The sequence below is a fragment of the Buteo buteo genome, chromosome 4 (assembly GCF_964188355.1).
Source record: "Buteo buteo chromosome 4, bButBut1.hap1.1, whole genome shotgun sequence".
NCBI classification, from domain to species: domain Eukaryota; kingdom Metazoa; phylum Chordata; class Aves; order Accipitriformes; family Accipitridae; genus Buteo; species Buteo buteo.
In genome coordinates this window covers 64,462,264-64,480,467 of record NC_134174.1, presented here as the reverse complement: position 1 = coordinate 64,480,467, position 18,204 = coordinate 64,462,264, and the positions used below count along the sequence as shown (strand labels likewise).

Below are 18,204 nucleotides of genomic sequence, written 5' to 3'. Positions count from 1 at the left end.
TGCAACAGTGTAATAATAACAACAAATATATTTTGAATCTTTTCCTTAAGACGTACAAAATGAGAGGAGTACCAGAAAGGTTACATGGCTACAAGGCATAACAGTCTGGAGGGAGTGTTGATGCTCAAAATGCCATTACGAGATATTGACATGATAGCAGTGAAAATAATCTCTTTTTTCCAGCTACTTGGCCTTACTGCCTGAAGAAGTATCTCTTAGAAGATTCTGCTGCGCATAATGCAGAGAGAGATCAAAAATTGGTAGGCAAAAGTAATTAATTTGCCACATTCTGTAGCCTAACCAAAATGAGGGGGGTTTTGTTGATAAACACCCAGTAAAACTATCCCTTTATGGGCTGTGAACTTGCAGACCTCCCATTCCTGTATACATTTTGCTGCAGAAGAACTCGGGAGCCCATCTGCTTCACACTTTTATGGATAATTATTAGAACCACTGGCATTAAAATAAAGAAGTTCTTATCTCAATTTTTCAGTTTAGCAGCATCTTGAAGTAACACGTGGTGAGGACCAGTGAGGGAAGTCTCTCAGTAGTAGTTTTTATGTTAGAAAGGGTTTGCATTTATATGAAGTGACTTTCCCCTAAGACACTGACAAATACATAGAGCAACTTTGCCTGTCCTTGAAAAGAAAAAGATTTGCAGAATTGGGTTCCTATGATTTGCCTCTTTGGCACCCTAAAAAAAAGTTCAAAGCTGCCAGGAAACAGAGCCATAAATACTTTGGAAACCAGGTAAACATTTTAGCTGCCAGAGTTTGGGTTTAGGCACTTAGCTTTAGAAGAACTTCAAAAAATTAAATCTTGGACAAGTATTTAATTGCATCCAGCACGGTCAAGCAAAGATTTTGGACAGGACAGCTTGAATAACAGGGAAGAAATGTTGCTTCCCGTTGTCTTCTGTGGAGAAGGTGAACCCTCAGCGATGTGCGTGGCTGGATTAGGATCTAGAGGATCTCACCCCATAGTTCTCTAAAACTTTAATGTGTGGGTTTTCTTTCTATTTTTTTTGAAATGTATTTAATTTTCTGCATTCTATTCCTATTTTCATCAGAGAGAGAGCAATGATGTGACACGTTAGCAGGTCGAGCACCTGGAGAATAGACGGGTACCGGAGAATTTGCTTCCCTCAGGTCCGCGTGGCCTCCCTTGCCATCTGTCTGCAATGTGGCAGGAGCTGGGACTTGTTCCTCGCTGGACTCCCGTGGAGGAGCCGCCTTCCGCGGAGCCCTCACTATCTCCAGCGCTTCAAAGAAATGTCAGAGACTCTGTAAGGATTAGAACTGAGGAGCGCTCAGAAGCTCTGTGTTAGGTTTTTTTTTTCTAAGGTGACTTTTCCCACATTACTCGAAGGCATCGGTTGCCTATCTCGCCTCATCTCTCTGTGGACCCAAGCTCTTCGTCTTCTTCTTAACCTTCTACCTTCATCCCTAAAAGCCCTTGAGTTGGGCTCTTGCGGCTCCGGCCCAGGAGCAAGCCGAAGCCAGGCACATCTTCACCTTCCCCACGCCAGGTAAAATTGATACCAGGTGGAAATGACTTCAGCCCCTCACCTCTGCCTGCTCCATGGCTGAAATTTGGGCGAGCCCAGCTGTGCCCTCCTTGCAGCTGGAGCCCCTCGCTCATCCCAGTTGAACATTAACCGTATCCCTGCCTGCGTGCGGAGGGGGGGGGGACACGACCAGGGTCCAGCTGACAGCAGTGACAAAGAGCTGGCAGGGCTGAAAGATTCAATTTAACTTTCTTTCTCCTCCCCCGCTTCCATATGCGAGGGGGGACAGGACTGTTCCTGCTTTTGAAACTTGCGGCGCAAAGGAGCATTGGTGTCCTCATTTTCCTTCCTCCCTATTGATGTATCATTGCCGGGATGAAAAAGGACGTCTCAAGAGCTTTTGAAAAAATGGGTGACTACTCAAGACATTTTATAAAGGAGGAAGAATGGGAAAGAAAATAGGACTCGGTAGGGGGTAGAAGGAGCCTGAATGTGTGCCTTGTCTGTCTATTCTTTCGCCTGAAACCTGGAGCTGTTGTTCCTATTTCAGTTCAAACTGTCACCTTTAGTTCATGATGGCTTTACTGCCCTTGCTCCTGAACCTCAACAGATTGGGGCTTATTTACCTATTCACACTCTGCTGTGGAACCTCATTAATAGGCTTATTAGCCACACCATTCACGTGCAGGAGGGCTCACAGAAAAGATCCCAGCCACTTTGAGAGGAGGAGGAAAAAACTGTAAAGAGATTATGCTCTCATTCAGCAGCCTAACTGCTATGAAAGGCTCCCTGGGCCCACTGAGATCTCTTGAAGCCTAAATATGATGACAGAATTGATCCCCCCCCCCCCCCCTTTTAATTCCAAACATGCTTCTGCTTTTCTCGGATTGAGGAGTTGGGCTGTTGTGGGCCACTTTAGGGAGAATGTGGCTCATTTAAGAGAAAAGGCTGCTATTGATAGACTGCTATCTTTTCATCCCGAAAAAGAATAAATTCCAAGAAGTGCTTCCAGACATTGGAAATAGGTGTTCTGATTTGTCATTTTTAGTGGAATGCTTCCTTTTCTTTCAGAGTATGCAAAGATATCGATGAATGGGGAAAGGTATCGCAGCTTCCTGTGCCGGACAATAATTTATGTGAGAATGCGTTAACAATGTTTTCAATGGGCGACGGACATGGCCGGAGCTGGGAAAATTGGATCTTGACTGTGACATCTCAGCTCCTCAATTAGGACGTTCAGATGTCTGTTGCTTTAGGAACAACAACAACAAAAAATTAAACCTGTGTTTCTAATCAATTACAAATTTGCCTGCCGTCCCTCATAAAGCCTGCATTACCGCTGATGATGGTGGGAAAGTGCATCCTGGGAGGTAAGTGCATATTCTACAGAAAACTTGTTTTCAAGTTTTCGGTGTGTGGAAGTATGTAAATTGAGAGTGACACTATGCCGTGTGGCCACAGTCCTTGAAAATCCCCTTGATCGAGATTGCCCACAACCTATAAGATGTACGGCAGGGCTATGCTTAGATAAAGTAACATTAAATTGATCAACACTGATTTAATTTGAGGCAACCGCCACTTATTGATTTTGGTGTCAAGCTGATTCTACAAAGCAAGCATTACGTGGACTCCGTATTTCAGTTAATGGTATCTAAAGCAAATGTTTTATTAGGCAAGGATCAGGTTAAGTTACGCTGAATTTCGAGCAGCGATATTATGCAGTTTTGAATCGCTGTGTGCAGGCAAAGGATGTTTTTGCCTGACTAAGTTGACAACTTTCCCCGTTGGGGCACCAGACGCGCGGTTACTCAAGGCGCACCGCCAGGCAAATTCACAAGGCGGTCGAAACCAGGCTTTGCACCGAAAGGCTCCCAAACTGAGGGTGATTTTTTTGGTTTTGTGTTTGTTTTTTTTTTTTTTTTATTTTGAGTGGGTGTTATCCCATCATCCTCTCTAGCTGGAACGGGCCATAGGCCAGCTCCGGCTTCCGAGCTCCCCCGGTGGGGGGGGGACACACAACCACACGACCCCCGCTCCCCTCGTTAACGCTGCTTCTTAGCAGACCCCCCCCAGACACACGCGTTCCCGTTGGGGGGGGGGGCTGAGCGCAGCCTTTCGGGGCCGGAGGTGGGGAACGACTGAGGGTCCCGGGCCGGTGGGGTCGTGTCGGCGTTGGGGGGGGGGGGAAGGGGCTCCGCTCCGCGGCCGCCGCGATTGGCAGAACCGAGGAACGGCGTCCAGGAAACGGCTCGGGTTGCAGCGGGGGGAGTGACCAGGGGAGGGAGGAAGGGAGCCGGAGGAGTGCGCCGGGAGGAGAAGGGAGAAGGCGGGAGGGGGGGGGGGGAAGAAAAAAAAAAAAAAAAAACAACCAAACCCACAACCCACCCACCCGGGGGGGGGTTTAGTGGGGTTTGACAAAGCTGCGGCGGTTCGGGGAGGGCGGCTGGATGGAGCGGAGCGGAGCCCGGCCGCTCTCTGCTCGGCGATGCCCCGCGCGGGGGAGGAGAGGCTGCCGGGCGCCGGGCACGGCGGGCTCGCCCCTCTGAGGCGGTAGCCGGTTTGGCAGCCGCTGAGGCGACGGGACACGGGGACGCCGAGACCCGGCTTCCCTTTACCCCTCGCCTCACGCCAGCCGCCATCCCGCGGGGGATGCCCCCCGCTGCCGTTCTGCCCGCCGGGGCTACCCGCCGAGTGACCGGAGGGACTTTTCACGCCGTCCACGGGGGAAACCGCTGCTCCGGCACCCTCGCCTCTTGAGGGGGCGAGGGGGGTGGTGGTGGTGGGGGACCCCCCCTTCCCGCGGAGCTTCCTCGCTGCAGGTAATGGCACCGGGGGGCGGTTGGAAAGGCGGGGAAGGGGGTTTTTGCGAATTCCGGCGTTTTCCCCCGGTTCCCGTGTGCCCCGCTGAGGGGGGGCAGCCGGCACCGGGGAGGACTGTGCCGGTGCGGGGGGGGGGGGGGGGCTCGGGTAGCCCCCCCGGGGCGGTGCGGGGCTGCGGGGTCGGTTTTTCTGGCACTTTGATCGCTTCTGCGGTGCGGGGAGAGAGTTGGGGGGGGGAGAAGCCCGAGGATCCACCGCTGGGTCCGTGCCGGTTGTTCTCTCCCCCCCCCCCCCCCCAGCTCCACTCCGCTTCCCCGCCGCTGGATGTCGGGATATCGGCGGGGATCGGTGTCCCGGCGGTGACAGCAGGACGGGCAGCGGGCGGGGAGAAATCCGGGGAGCAACCCAGCTTCCCCCCCCCATCACCTCAGGTTCGGAGGAGGCCGGGACCCCCCGGGGAGCGGGGGGTGCTCCCCCGCCGGGGTGGGAGAGGAGCCGGCGGTGCGGTACTGGCCCGGTCTGAGATAAGGGGGAAAGAGAAATCCTCAATGAAATATATATTTAAATGCAAAACGGGCCGTTCAAACAGCGACCCATTATGCGTTTGGTGTGAAACGCTATCAACATTTAAAACTTCATTGTCTCCTTTGTACCAAATCCCTGTAAATCTTCCACTAGCCTTTACTCATTTTCATCTGAAAAGCCTGTTTGGGCTGAATAGACAGCAATCAGCAGCCTCTGGACTTCTCTCTCTCTCTCTCTGGAATGTCAATTAAAATGCAGATTTTTTTTTTTTTTTTTCCTTCCCCCCCTGATCTCTTAGTGGCAAAAGACTTGAGAAAAACAGGATAGTCCTGGAAAGCAAATGAAAGAAGTTCAAACAATGAAAAAGTCCTGAAGCTGCCAGCCGGTTCCCATTAGTCCTCCAGAATTAATGTTTAATAGCTGTGATGCTGCGATTTGCATGGAGATTGAACTATGATGAAGAGTCTTGTTAGATATGTATGTGTGTATACGTATATTTATAGGCGCGTATGAAGTTTGCGTGTGTATATGTGTATAAAGCTGCTGGCTTTAAAGCTTCAGGTACCTGGATTTTTCTGATGAAGCGGCTGGGCATTTAGGGCGCTTGAGATTTCTTTGTGGGGGGAAGATCCGTATTTCCTTCAGATTTTGCTCTTTCCTGCCTAATAGAGAAAGATGCCGAAGAGTTATACAATGAGCAATGTATTGATTTGGTTAACATACTCTACAAATTGTACTCTCCCTGGGGAGTGATAAACATCTTATAAACAACAATGGAAGTAGATTAAAAAGAACACTGAGCATTGAATTTAATTAATGCCACTGCTGAACAAGTACTACTTGTTTGTGTGTGTGAGTGTGTTTAAACTGAAGTAGGGCTTGGAGGAATTTGGTTGGGCTCCCAAACCAGTCTGCTTTCCCATGCTTGTCAGTTTGGCAAAGAAATTTGGGCAGGTATGTGACGAGGTGAAAATTGACTTGATGAGCGAGTGGCAAGGAGAGCCATCAATCATTGGAGGCTGACAACTCCTCCCCAAAGTGTAGGCTGAGAAGAGAGACAGAGTTCCCTTTCAAGGGGAAAAATAAACACTACGTGTGGCTTTCACTGAGTCTGAGACTCCAGGAGGGATTATGGTATTGTAGTCAGGAAGCCAGAATTGTGGAGGCCAAAAAGCATGCTGGGGCTGTGTTCCAAACATTGAGATAGAGGTACATAATTATCCAGCGCAGGAGGTCTTTCCAGAGGCTCGTCCCCCAGCGACTGTGGCGATTAAAAACTATGAAAAGAATTTGGTTTCGTTTCATCTTCCTTGGACTCTGCTGCTTTTGGGAAAGGGCGATCCTCGAACGCTGGTCGCCGGCGGGGTGGTAAAAAGTGGTTTCGCTCCATGGATGGGTCCAGAGCTCTGATTTTTGCTTTGCTACACCTTTGCAAGCCACGGTTTTGAATTTGCGGCAGCCCTGTGGATGAAGAGTCCCTTCTTTCTGCTGGCAGATGTTCAGGTGCAGAAGCCGGCAAAACTCTCCAGGTGAGATGATGTGCGGTCAGGTAGCCGTGTGCTGTGCTTGAGGCTTTAGGATGAGGATAGGAACTGCAAACGTGCTTTCAATGGCATTTAGCGTAGCCTAAAAATCTGAAACAGCTGAAATGTAAGTGGAATTGATGCTGTTAAAAAAGAGGCTGGAGTATATGCTAGCATTCTGGTACGTTTTCTTTTTGCGAGTTTATGATTAAATTTTGCATTTATATATATAGCCTGTAATCGGGCTTTACGGGATGATTTATGGAAATTAAATTGGCATTACACCCAGCCTGTTAGTTAGGATTTCTGCCCACTTTACATCTGGATACACTAAGCTATGGAGCTGTGGCTGTCAGACAGCGAGTCAGGCGGTTGACCTGGGTGGTAGCATCCAGGAGGGCTTGCTCCGGTCCTTCACCAGACACAAACCCATTCGGGAGACAGAGCTCTCTTCAGTTCTACACCTGCTCTGCGCTTATTTAAAGAAGTGCTCGGCAAGCTCTTTGCAAATGTTTGTGCAGTGGTCTGGTGGTGTTTTCACTGGAGATTTAATAGTAGTTGCTAGCTTGTGGTCTGGGATGCTCGCGCTGTGCTTAAATTTCTAAAGGAGCGACAGAACTTTGAGCTGGTATCAGCTAAGGTGAAAAAAGCTTGCCCTGAAGTATAGGAATTCACCTGAAATACCGTGTATTAATTATTTTCCCCAAGTGCCTTATTTATGTCATCTAAAAATCTGTTTCTGCTGGCTCCAGAAGTTACTGTATACAGTACCCAAGGTAGAAGATGCCTCAACAGCATTTCTGTCCTTAGCGCTGTGAACTTGGTTTGTACGTAGCAGGTAGCAAAAGGCTAATAAAATCTACGTAAACTTTTTAATGGTTGGCCTTAGAAAGGGAGAGTATTTGTCCATGTTTCTGTGTACTGTATGGTGAGGTACCACACCACATCCAAGTGACAGGGAGTTTTGAGAAGTTTGCCTTAATCTCTACAGTCCCTGCCTTTTTTTTGTTTGTTTGTTTGTTTGTTTGTTTGTTTGTTTGTTTTTGTTTAAGAGTGAGGGCAGGAGGGAAAAAGAGGTTTTATGTTACTTTTCCCTTCAAGACGAGTGCTCTCTAAGCTTCAGTTGGGTTTCATCACATCTAAGATGAATCATTGGCCAGATTAGAACAACTGCTGCAGTTACTTGTTTTATCCATTTACTGAGGTTTGCCATCTTTTATTTTTGAAGCGGAAAATCAGATCTAATTTTCTGGTTGAGCTGTTAAATCACCCTGTGAGGATGCTCTTCTGACCCTCACCTGGCATCTTAGTGTGGTGGCAACAGGGTCCCCTGAAGGGAGTGCCAGTTACTTTGGTACCGCTTCGCTTCTCTTTTCCATCAGCCCATGTCTGGATTACCAGTTAACTCCGTCCTCTTAAATTAGTTTTACTGTGGATAAAATACACTTTTTTTTTTTTCCTGGTCTGTAAAGTAGGTATCACTAAGCATTGTTGAGAGGGAAGAGAAACGTGTGCGCACGCGGTTTAGCATATATGAGTGGAAAACGATGCTGGGGAGGTCTCCAGTGAAACTGCAATCTGTACCACGCTTTAGACAGTTTTTAATTGCCTGTAATGCAATGTAGCTAACCAGTATCCCTACAAAGACTGGAACCTTTCACCTATACAGGACTCTCAGACTTCAAAAAGACCCTGAACTGGGTCAGAAGGGACCTGGATAGGGGAGCTGGAAGTCCTGAGGTGAAATGGAGTTTTACAGATTATCCAAGTCTAAACAGTATTTTTCAACTGTGTTTCTTGTGGAAAATTACTGAATTCTTGCAAATTCAGCTGGCTGCAGAACTGCCTAGGTAAAGGAATGAAAAACAAGGCAAACTTACATAAACCTTCAGACAATAACAAGAATATAATTTGTGTAATTGTGGTAATTTTGTAGCATTACAGGTTATGTGCCTGCACATGTGTGTGCCTCTCGTTTTTTAAAAGCTATATTTTTCTGTCAGTAAAATAGCTCTCTAAATATGTGCTGAGAAGTGATTTTGTGAAAACAAGGAGGACTTGGTTACGCCTCAGGTGATGATGGAAACTGCTAACAGAAAATGAAAAGTCACTCACTTTTCACATATTCTTGAAGCTGGAAAACTATTTTTCCCATCCTCCTCCTCCCCTCCCTCTCACCTCAGCTCTCTTCGGGGCTTTCTGAAGTTTTTTGGTTTGTGTTTTAAGATGTTTTTGCTGACAGTGTTAAATCTCTCTCCTCCCCACAGCAGCAGCCATCGTTCTGAGGGAGGAGGTATTACCCTGGCTGAAGGCACCGCTTTCTCTCCATGCTTCTCTAGAGGTGTTCAGATGGGATTAAAGTCCACATGGAGATATGGAAATGGACCAGGGATTTACACTAAAAAGATGGTCAGCTGGGATTCGGGTTGCCTTATCTGCCTGGTGGTGGTCACCATGGCTGGACTTTCCCTGGCTCGACCTTCGTTTAATTTAGTTGTTGAAGACACCACGCTGGAACCTGAAGGTAAACCACTCTAGAATCCTTAATTCCACAAAATAAGTTAATTTTAAGTGCCTGAACGCCGGAAATAGAAGTCAAGATCTTTGTGTGCTTTGGTAAACCTAAGGCAAGTAACAGATTAGCCCTCAAGAGTTATGTTTTTTGACTTTTCCTGCTCGCACATGGGCTGTGTTCATGCAAGCACGCCTTTATTTAGTCTTATGCAAGCGAGTGGTGTCAGTGATTTCACTTGGGAATGTCATCATGTTGTATAATCAAAGCGTAAGGCTGAAAGTTTTCAGGAATGGGTCTTTAAGGCAACCAGCCTGGTGCACTTACATATGTGTCGTTACGTGTCGCTATCTCAGGGAGCGAAATGGCTGTATAGCTGCATGTCTTTGTGATTGTCTTAACCTGAGAAGTGCAGAGAAAAATAAATCCCAATAGTTTTCCATCGTGTGGCCTGAATGTTTAATTTTGCCAGGCGCTCTGCAAAAATGGTGTTGCAGCTTTACTGGTGTTTGTACTTAGTTAGAATAAATTTCCCTCTTGCTGTTAATATCCAAGAGCAATCGGTACAGTGTTTGGATTGCAAGTTCTGGATGCGTAAATGTTGAGATCTGAATAGCAAGGAGTGCAGTTTATTACTGCGAAAGAAAAGGCTGTTTGAGACCTTTACATCGGAAGAGGTGTTTTGATAAAATCTCCTATTTTGACCCTGTACCTGTTGGTGTGTTCTTCCAGGTATATCTGTTCCTCAAGCTTTTGCAAAGTGGTTTTCTTCTCTAAAGAGCTGAGGAGGGGCTGCTTTTGTATTGTCATGAGCTGGTTGTCTTTAAGAATGATTTTACTGTATTGTATAGGATCTTTCCTGCTCTCTGAGCACCTTTGGGGGAAAGCGAGGCTTCCTTCATAAGGTTTTATCTGTCCTTTGGAGGATTGATTACGTTTCTAATGACTCAACTGTCAAACTGATATAATAGTCCACAGAGTATTTCTGATCTGGCAAGCGTGCTGGAGAGGATTTGGCCTTCACACGTTCTACTACTCATGTCCACGGATACAGCTTTGTTTTTGTTTAATACATTTTCATGCAAAACTTATTTGTTTCTATCCACTGCCTCTAAAAATAGACGTCACCAGCTAACACCACATTTTTAGAATCCGTTCCAAGTACATTTTTATTGATGGCAGGGGATGAACTATTTAGAGACGATGAGCCCTCCTCCCTAGCAAGCATTCCTGAAAAAAATTAACAAAGTTTAGCAATATTGTCATCTGTCAGCCATAGAGATTGTTGATAGCAAAGATTTTTGTTGGTTTTTTTTCTCTTGAAGGTAACTCGAGAATTAAAAAAAAGCCCAACTCTCATCACCACTTACTGTATGATTTGTTAATTGCACATCTGGTGCCTTTTTGGCTTTTCAGAGGAATGACAAAATCATGAATAATTCTGTTTCCAGATTATCTGTTTGTAGTGAGGTCCCCTAGTTTTAGGGTTAAACCAGAAAAATGTGATTGCATGATTGGTGCAGTATTTTACAGGGAGAAGAGTAATATTTTTTGAATGATGCCTGATAATTTTTCAGCTTTTCAGGGAAAGAATAGCTTTTATTATTTTAAAAAGCACAGTTTAAAAATATGTTTCTTCCACAGTGAGTATCCAGGGTGTGGAATCTGGGTTTTATCAAAGAGTAAATTGTTAATAAGGATTTAAAACTTCTTCCCTGGGCAGGAATGTTACTGACATGAAACAATTTTAGACGTGAGAACCCGAATCATTACCAGAAACAAGGAGGAAAAAAAAAAAAGCTTCTAAGTTAATGGTATAATAAGAGCTTTTATGCTGCAGAATACAGGGAATTGTGTGGGATTTATATCTGAGATTTAGGAAATAAAACCTCCTTTATGTACTTCGTTAAACCCCTTTAAAAAAAAACAACTAAGTTTTTACACAACCACCTTTTCTGGGTTCCATCACTGCCACCCACAAGCTCTCCAAGCAGAAAACAAAACAAAAAACCCTTCAAAAAAATCTCTTCAAAGACAAAGCAGACTTCTTTTTTAATTTAGTAAATGCCAAACATTTTGGCCACAGCTAATTTGGGGGGTCAGGTGCTCTAATAATGTAAATTTTCGGTAGGGCTGCTGACTGTGCAGTCATTAGAGCTATGACATTTCATACCAGCTGAGAAGGTCGACAGGGCCATGACCTTTGGTGACACGTGTTGATCTCTTCCTTAGTCTTCCTTCATGGACATGCCCTGAATTTTGTCTCTTTTTTTTTTTTTTTTTTTTTTTGATGTTAGGTGCTTTTGTTGTTACTATTTATTGTCTTAGTGACTCAGAATATTCAAAAAGCTGTATGCAACCTTAACAGGAATTGAGATTGTGGCTTTTTGTTCCTTTGATTGTGATGGAGAATATACTCTTGTCTCTTAGCTAAACGTAACTTTAGGGACATTTGCAACCGTTTTCTTCAGAGTATCTGGTTAAGCATGTACTTTAGTACAAGCGGCATTTATCTAATAGGGCAATCGACTGCGTGGGTACGCGCAGGATACGTGCACGAGATTGTCATGCGTCAAGGTACATTACATGTGGTTATCTGCATTCAATCCGATCTCTTTGGTAGCACGGTTCTCTCCGGGGCTTTTATAAAACGCTGGACTCGTCAAGCTCTGGATCTCATCTCCGACCGTGAGATATCACTCTGGTACATATGAAAGTATCAACGCCGCAGGTGGTATCTCGAGCCATGGTAACTTATAACGTCAGTATTGATACCGTGGGCGCTCGCTAAGCGTGGTTGTCGTTGGCGGTGGTGGTTTTCATCCTTGAGCAGCGGGAGCAGAAACAGGAGCTGTGTGTGTTAGTTTGGGGACTGTCAGCTCTCGAATTGTATCTTGCATCAAGTGTTTACGTGTATGTTTTTTGTCCTCGGGAGTATAAAGACTTTCTGCTTTTAAATATTTAGAAGTAAGTCTACCCTGGCATGTACAAAGGAGCCATTCTCTTTCTGTGTACCGAGGCTACGAAGGCCTTTGATGATAGCCAACGTTTCAAAAGGGCTCTGACCGCACACGTAGGATGAAGGGTTACTTTGTGAACTGAATAATTAGTTTAGACATATATTTGATAAATAGCGAGCTCTCCCTTGACCTTCCCTTGCCCAAGCTGTGTGTTATCATTCTGCCGGGTAGCTAATTTAGTCTCTTCCCCACGTGCGATGCCTTGACGCCGTCCTTCGAGCACCCACGCCGAGCCCTCGCCTGGTGCAGTAACAGTGTGTTTCAGTTCCTTTAATTTAGGTCAAGTTTCAAAGGACTAATTTAAGCTTTCCACAAGGGACAGCCTAATTCTGTGTCCTGTGAAAAACGCGGTAGTTCAAAATGGCCTTAAAGGTGCGTTTGGGAGGTTCCTAGGAGCGGCAGCGATGGAGAGGGACCTTCTTTAATGGGTGATGTGGACTTAGGGTGGGCTCTGAAGTGACGAACCAGTTGTCACCTGGGTTTTAACTCGGTCACAGCTATTTGTTGGCACTCAACAACACACAAATAGAAACACACTCAGTGCAGTACCCAGAGCAATACCTTCCTTTTGTTGTAAAAACATTGCATAATATGCACAACGTACCTTCATTTTTGTAAAAGTGTTGGCAGTGCTTAAAGGTTAAGGTCCGTGCTGCTGCCATCCTGCTGTGAGGTGCTGGGGCTGGTGGGACCCCACGAGGATCATCTTCCCGGGGCAGAGGCAGTGGAGACCCACCAGGATGCTGCTTCTAGTTTGGCAGGGAAAATAAAGCAAAAAGTTTACCCAGGGTTCCCTTGTTACCTTTTTTTTTTTACAAGAACAATGGCTTTGATATCTGCAAGTTATGATTAACAATTCAAACTGGTTAGTTAAATCGGAGGGTTGTTTTTTTTTGTGTTGGTTTTTTTTTTTTTTTTTTTTAAGGAAGGTCAATTATCACAGCCCATTATAGAGGAATGTGACATCCCCACAGCTTTGGGTGAGGGTTGGATGCCCTTTCGGGGATCCGGTTCAGTAAGTTATTTGGCCCAGTACAGGAATTGCTAGCTGAGATTCTGGGGAATTGTACAAGCAGCCAGATTAAATCAGTCTTAATGTGTCCATTCTGCATTTAAAATCCGCAGTCCTTTAGCTGGGGCATGGTCTTGAGCTGCAAACTAATTGGGCATGGGTAGGGTTGTTATTTCCAGTCGGTGTTGATGAGACACTGGGAGTTAGTAATGTGTCAGCATGGCAACTATTTTGCAAAGTAGCACAAATAATTGCACGTTTCTGGCTTATCTGCCATACAATTGCAGCTTTTTGAAGGGGGGAAAGAAATATTAACTTTTAGGAATTTGATTCCTTTAGTGGTTTTTTTTTGGAGCCAGAAGATTTTCAAAGATGCTGAGTTGTGGGGTTTGTTTTATTTATTTATTTTTTTAAAAACCACTTGTATAGATAAAACACCAAACTAGTGACAGACTCCAACGGATGCATAATTTTCTAATTTTAAAATAGCTCTTCCTTGGCAGAGAACTCACAACAAATTTCAGCCTATAGTAACTTTTTTACAGGCAAGTTAGAAACCTTTGAAAGCAGAATTTACAATGAAAATGCTGACATCTCCAGTTATGCAAGGTTGTGTATGCATGAGACGATGGACTATTGTGGTGTTTTAATAATAACCATAGCATAGTGCTTAATGAGCATATTTCTATATCCAGCTTCCCAGCTTCAGTAGAAATGATCACTTGCCTTTATACAAATACATCCAAAGATTAGTATTTTCTTAGAATGAATATTTAGTTTAGGAACAGATGGGAGTGCGAGAAAAATACTTAACTGTCCCTTTTCCTATCATTAATAGGAAAAAAAAAATCCTTACTAGAAGGGTCAGATTTTTAAGTGTTAAACATTTGCGAGTCCTCGAGGTTGAAGCTTTAGAGTGAAAGTGGAGACTTTCTTCGAAGCAACACTCCTTAGCAATACAAATCTGTGTTTTTAAAAGAACCATCACCCACTTAGGCAAGTTACGTCTTGTCTATTTGTAATAGTGCACCTGGTTTAATTAGAAGAGAAAACTTATTTCAGTGTAGTTAAACACGTGCAAAATTCATGCTGAAAAAACAACAGGAACCCCAAACCTGTCTGAATTGGTGAAGAGTCTGGAGTTTTGCATCAGTGTGACGGAGAGTTTGGTTGCTCGGTCGCAGGTTGGACGCGCTGTGCTCCTCTATCGCAGCTGGTCAGGTGGGAGCATCTTCTGCAGAGTTGGTCAGGACGCACCGATTTGTGTTTGTGGTGGCTGTAGGAAACTGGGCAATACTTGGTTTGGCATGGAGCCTGCCAGGGTAAAATTATCCTTACAGCAATTGGAGAACCAATTTGAAATTCAGACCTTTGAATTTAAGTTCAGCACATTGCGCTGTGTGTCTGTAGTGTTTTTTGGGGGGGATTTGGCACAGCACGCCCCCAAAATCAGAGCTGCTGTCTTGCACTGGGGACTAAACTGGCTTTTAAACTGATTGAAAGAGAAGTTGGATACAACTTTGAATACAGGCAAATCTTAAATAAAGACCAGATTTGCAAGAGCGCAGCAGCCAACGGCTCCTGTTATAATTACGAAACGTGCACTGGGAGCGCCGAGCTGTTCTGGAAGTTTGGCCCTTTGGGTTTCAATCAGAGTCGAGAGCGTCAACGAAACTGTGTCGGCATTTACTGCTTGGGGACTGTGCCTCTCAACGAGGACAGTTGCAAAATGAGACACTCTGTAAGATGGGTAAATATTTATGTGGATTTTTTTTTAAACTTTTAAAATCAGCTTATAATGCATCTACCAATTATGTACAACTCCAGGTTATCCTTTCCCATCTCTTAATTATCACTGTTGGTTTATTTCTTGGAAAAAGACCCCCCCCCCCCCCTTTTTTTTTTTTAAGAGTTTGTTATACCTGGACCTACTTCTGAGTATCAGAGTAGTCAGCACCTGGTATAGAAATGTGTCTCATGGGCTTCGCTTTCTGCTGGTTCAGGTCCTTTTGCTGCTTGTCACCACACAAATGACATTATCCGTATCGAAGAGAGGGACAGAAAGGCAAACTAAGTGCTAGCTCAGTTCTACCATGCCGCTTCCTTCACTTGCCATGCTATTATTATTTTAATTGTATTTTTAAAATGACTGCAAGTGAAAGCATTTGGTGAACCTCAGCGAAGCTGAGGAGTTGTGAGATCTGACCTACTTTCATTCCCTTCCTCACATGCCGTTGCAAGTTGTGTGTAATTATTGCTTTTCCTCCCCCGCAAAAGAACTGGCTCATCAGTTTGGGACATTAACCGATGTCGAGCAGCCTCGTGAAGCGCCAAGCACCTTACCGTAGCAAAGCCACAAGAACTGAGGAGGGGAAAATTCCTCTGTACCAAGGAAACGGCTTGCATTTGTGAGGGTTTACTGGGAAGGGCAATGCACTGGGAGACTGGAAGGGAGAAAAAGAAGGATGAGAAGCAGGTTGGGGAGGAGAAAATCATATTTTGGCTGTATTTTGATTTTTTTTTTTTTTTTCCCTCCTAGCTTTTCATGAGCTTCTATTTTGAAAGGAGTTTTGTGACATGGTAGTTATCACCTCAGGCTTTCTCCCAGGGGCTTGTGGCTGTTTTCTGAGTGGGGTTTGGAGTTGGACGCTGTGGCTGGCCGTGCCTTAGCAGTCCGCACTGACCAGGACAAGCCTGCAGGAGGTTTAATTGCTGTCAGGTGGAACAGAACTCGATCAGAGCGCCATGCTGTGACTTATATTTGCATGTAATAAAGAGTTGGGGTGTAGAAAAGCTACGTAAGGTTCATGATATTCATTCTTTAGGATGGCCTATATAGGTGTGCAGGGCTACAGTTGAGCTGCTGGCAGGACCGGCTGCTGGGCAGCAAGGGAAAGTGTGCTTTTGTGAGACTTGCTTTGCAAGTTTGTAAAGTGCCCTGCTCCGTGTCACCATGTTGCAATGTTTAATTTGTTTCAAGGAAAGTAATATGACTTACAATTCTGAATGCCACCCAACAGTTCTTAAAAATCATTTTAAACCCCCAATTTAAAATTTGAGCGGTTCTTGAGCTTGGTTCTATTAAACGCAGTTTAATCATGAAAAATAATCCTGTTTAGATATTACATTGTCAAAGTACCCAGATTTATCTGATACTGTTTACTTGCCAGGGGAGCACAGGTATTTCAGACGTGCAGGATTGACACAGAAGCTCCGTAATAAATCGGCAGTGCACCACTACTCGGTAATAGCCCTTCTCCCAACAATTCAGAAGCGTTTGAACCATCTTCCATTAGTATGGCAAAGTGCCCAGGAGCCACTGCTACAGTAAGGCGTGACCAAGGTGTCTGCAAGTTAAAAATAACCCTTGTCATGTAAATGTTTGTGGGCCACCTGGAAGTGCTGATAGCCAGCCTAGCTTTTAACTTCAGGGCTTGTTCTGCTACTTCTTCCTTGTCCCCAGGAACCACTGGTGACTGTTCTCTGTGTGGAGCTGGAATTAAATTAGCTCTGGTATCTTTTGACTAAATGTTGCCCTCTGTTGAAAGGGAGACTGGTATGCCTTGAAGCTTTGAAGTACTTGGAGAATATCCTATGGTTTATGCGCGTTGTGGATAGGACTTTCAAAAGTGCTGAGGGGATGTTTTGGGGATATTGTTTCCAGTGACTTTTTTCAAATCCCACTTTAGGAAGTGGGGGAAGATGAATTTCAGGGGCACAGGCAAGATGAGACTTCTAGACGAGCTGCTAAAATTAAGAGGATTTGTATAGTCAAGTAAAAATGGGACAGTGTACAAAAGAAACAACTGCTGACTTGTTTATAGGGAATCTGAATAGATGTTCTCTGCATCCAGAACTAACACTCGAACATGAAATTGTGCAATTTTTAACCTCACAGTTGTAATTTATTTCTTTTGAATGTTGAGTAGCAATAGTCCCGAGCATGGCCTTCGGCAAACCTGGAAGAAAAAGGTTGTGTTTTTATGTTTGGATTTATGCCGTGTTCTGTTATGTTTTTATATTGCTCCTGAAATGCAAATAAAGAACCTGAGAAAAGCTACAGATTGGAATAGATGCAAGAAAATACTAAAACCAAGAAAAACCCTTTGCAACTAAATATACACGCTCGTACCTTTTCCCAAGGCTGCATATCTTGTATGGAGGCTTTCCCAAGCAGACTTTAATGCTAAGTTGGACAATTGGAGTTGGTTAAATTGCTCTGTCACTTGGTTACGTGCAGAATACAGTCAGGAAGATTTGATGTTCTGCTGTTGCTGAAAGTAGAAACAATGAGAAAATGATCCTAGTCTTGGATTCTGCTTTTTAGAGAGAGAAGGTTAATTTTTTTTTTTTTCAGCTTTTCATTTGAGGTTCTGGCAAAAGTTGATTGATACATTTCCCCTTTGTGTTGTATAATAGATTACATGAGAAGACTCTTCTGTAATGAGTTTGAAGGATAGTTAATTATTTTTGAGATTGTGTTACATGTGTGTTAGGTTTATATTGTACTCCCCAGTATGCTTAGCACAGACTATTGCTCTATTACTTTAGGCAGCTGATGGAACTTATGGCTTGAACAGAAATAAATGGTCAAGATTTGGTGCTTGGAACCAAAGGTTCAAATTCTGAAGATGGCCTGTAGTTTCTCATCATAGTGATGAAATTATGAAAGGCAGCACAATAATTTTAGGGGTTTTGGTGTTGCTGCTCAAGGTTGGGGGTGTTTTCTCCCTTGCTGGCTACCAAGTCTTTGTGCAGAAGACATACCGATGCTTTGCTGTTTCTTGCTCTTTCCCGTATCTGGAGATAAATCCTACGGTGACTGTTGTATAAAGAAGTCTTCATCCTGTAAGGAGCAGACCGTGAAGAACGGGGACAAACAGGAAGAAATTGCAGGGCAGTTCCCAGCAGCAGGAGGTGGCCTTGCTGGTCTCTCTGCTGTTTACTTTGAACTTGGCATGCTCTGAGTCTTCCCTGGCTTGGCTTCCAAAAGCATAAAGCACACAGCCAAGCCCATGAGCATGTGATACTTGGCATTTTTTGATGCACGTTGCGTGGTTGTGCAGCCATAACTCAACGATCACAACTATAAAGACAGGTAGGAGCAAGCAGGCTACAAGTTGTAGGAATTTTTAATCTCTGCATGAAGCCTAGACAAGTACAATTTCTTTTTCTTTCGAGAAGGAGTCGTCCTCCTTTAACCATGGGGAGAGACACATCAACCCAACTGCTTTGCAGCCATCAAAGCCGTGCTGAAATAGTTCATGCGCCTCACCCTGTATCAG

General features: G+C 44.6%; 1 protein-coding gene across 12 annotated transcripts in view; it reads left to right on the top strand.

The window, feature by feature from the left end:
- Positions 1 to 3,185: 3,185 nt before the first annotated feature.
- Positions 3,186 to 18,204, top strand: part of FGFR2 (fibroblast growth factor receptor 2) — an 87,039-nt gene continuing 72,020 nt past the window's right edge. For 3 of the 12 annotated variants that reach the window (XM_075026530.1, XM_075026527.1, XM_075026526.1), the window contains exons 1-2: positions 5,886 to 6,381; positions 8,643 to 8,899. In XM_075026530.1, the coding sequence (XP_074882631.1) occupies positions 6,320 to 6,381; positions 8,643 to 8,899 (319 nt within the window). In that variant the 5' untranslated portion in view covers positions 5,886 to 6,319. Of the gene's footprint in view, positions 3,390 to 3,874; positions 4,327 to 5,877; positions 6,382 to 8,642; positions 8,900 to 18,204 lie in introns of those variants that run through there. The other 9 variants (XM_075026532.1, XM_075026531.1, XM_075026536.1 and 6 more) reach the window with 9 other exon arrangements.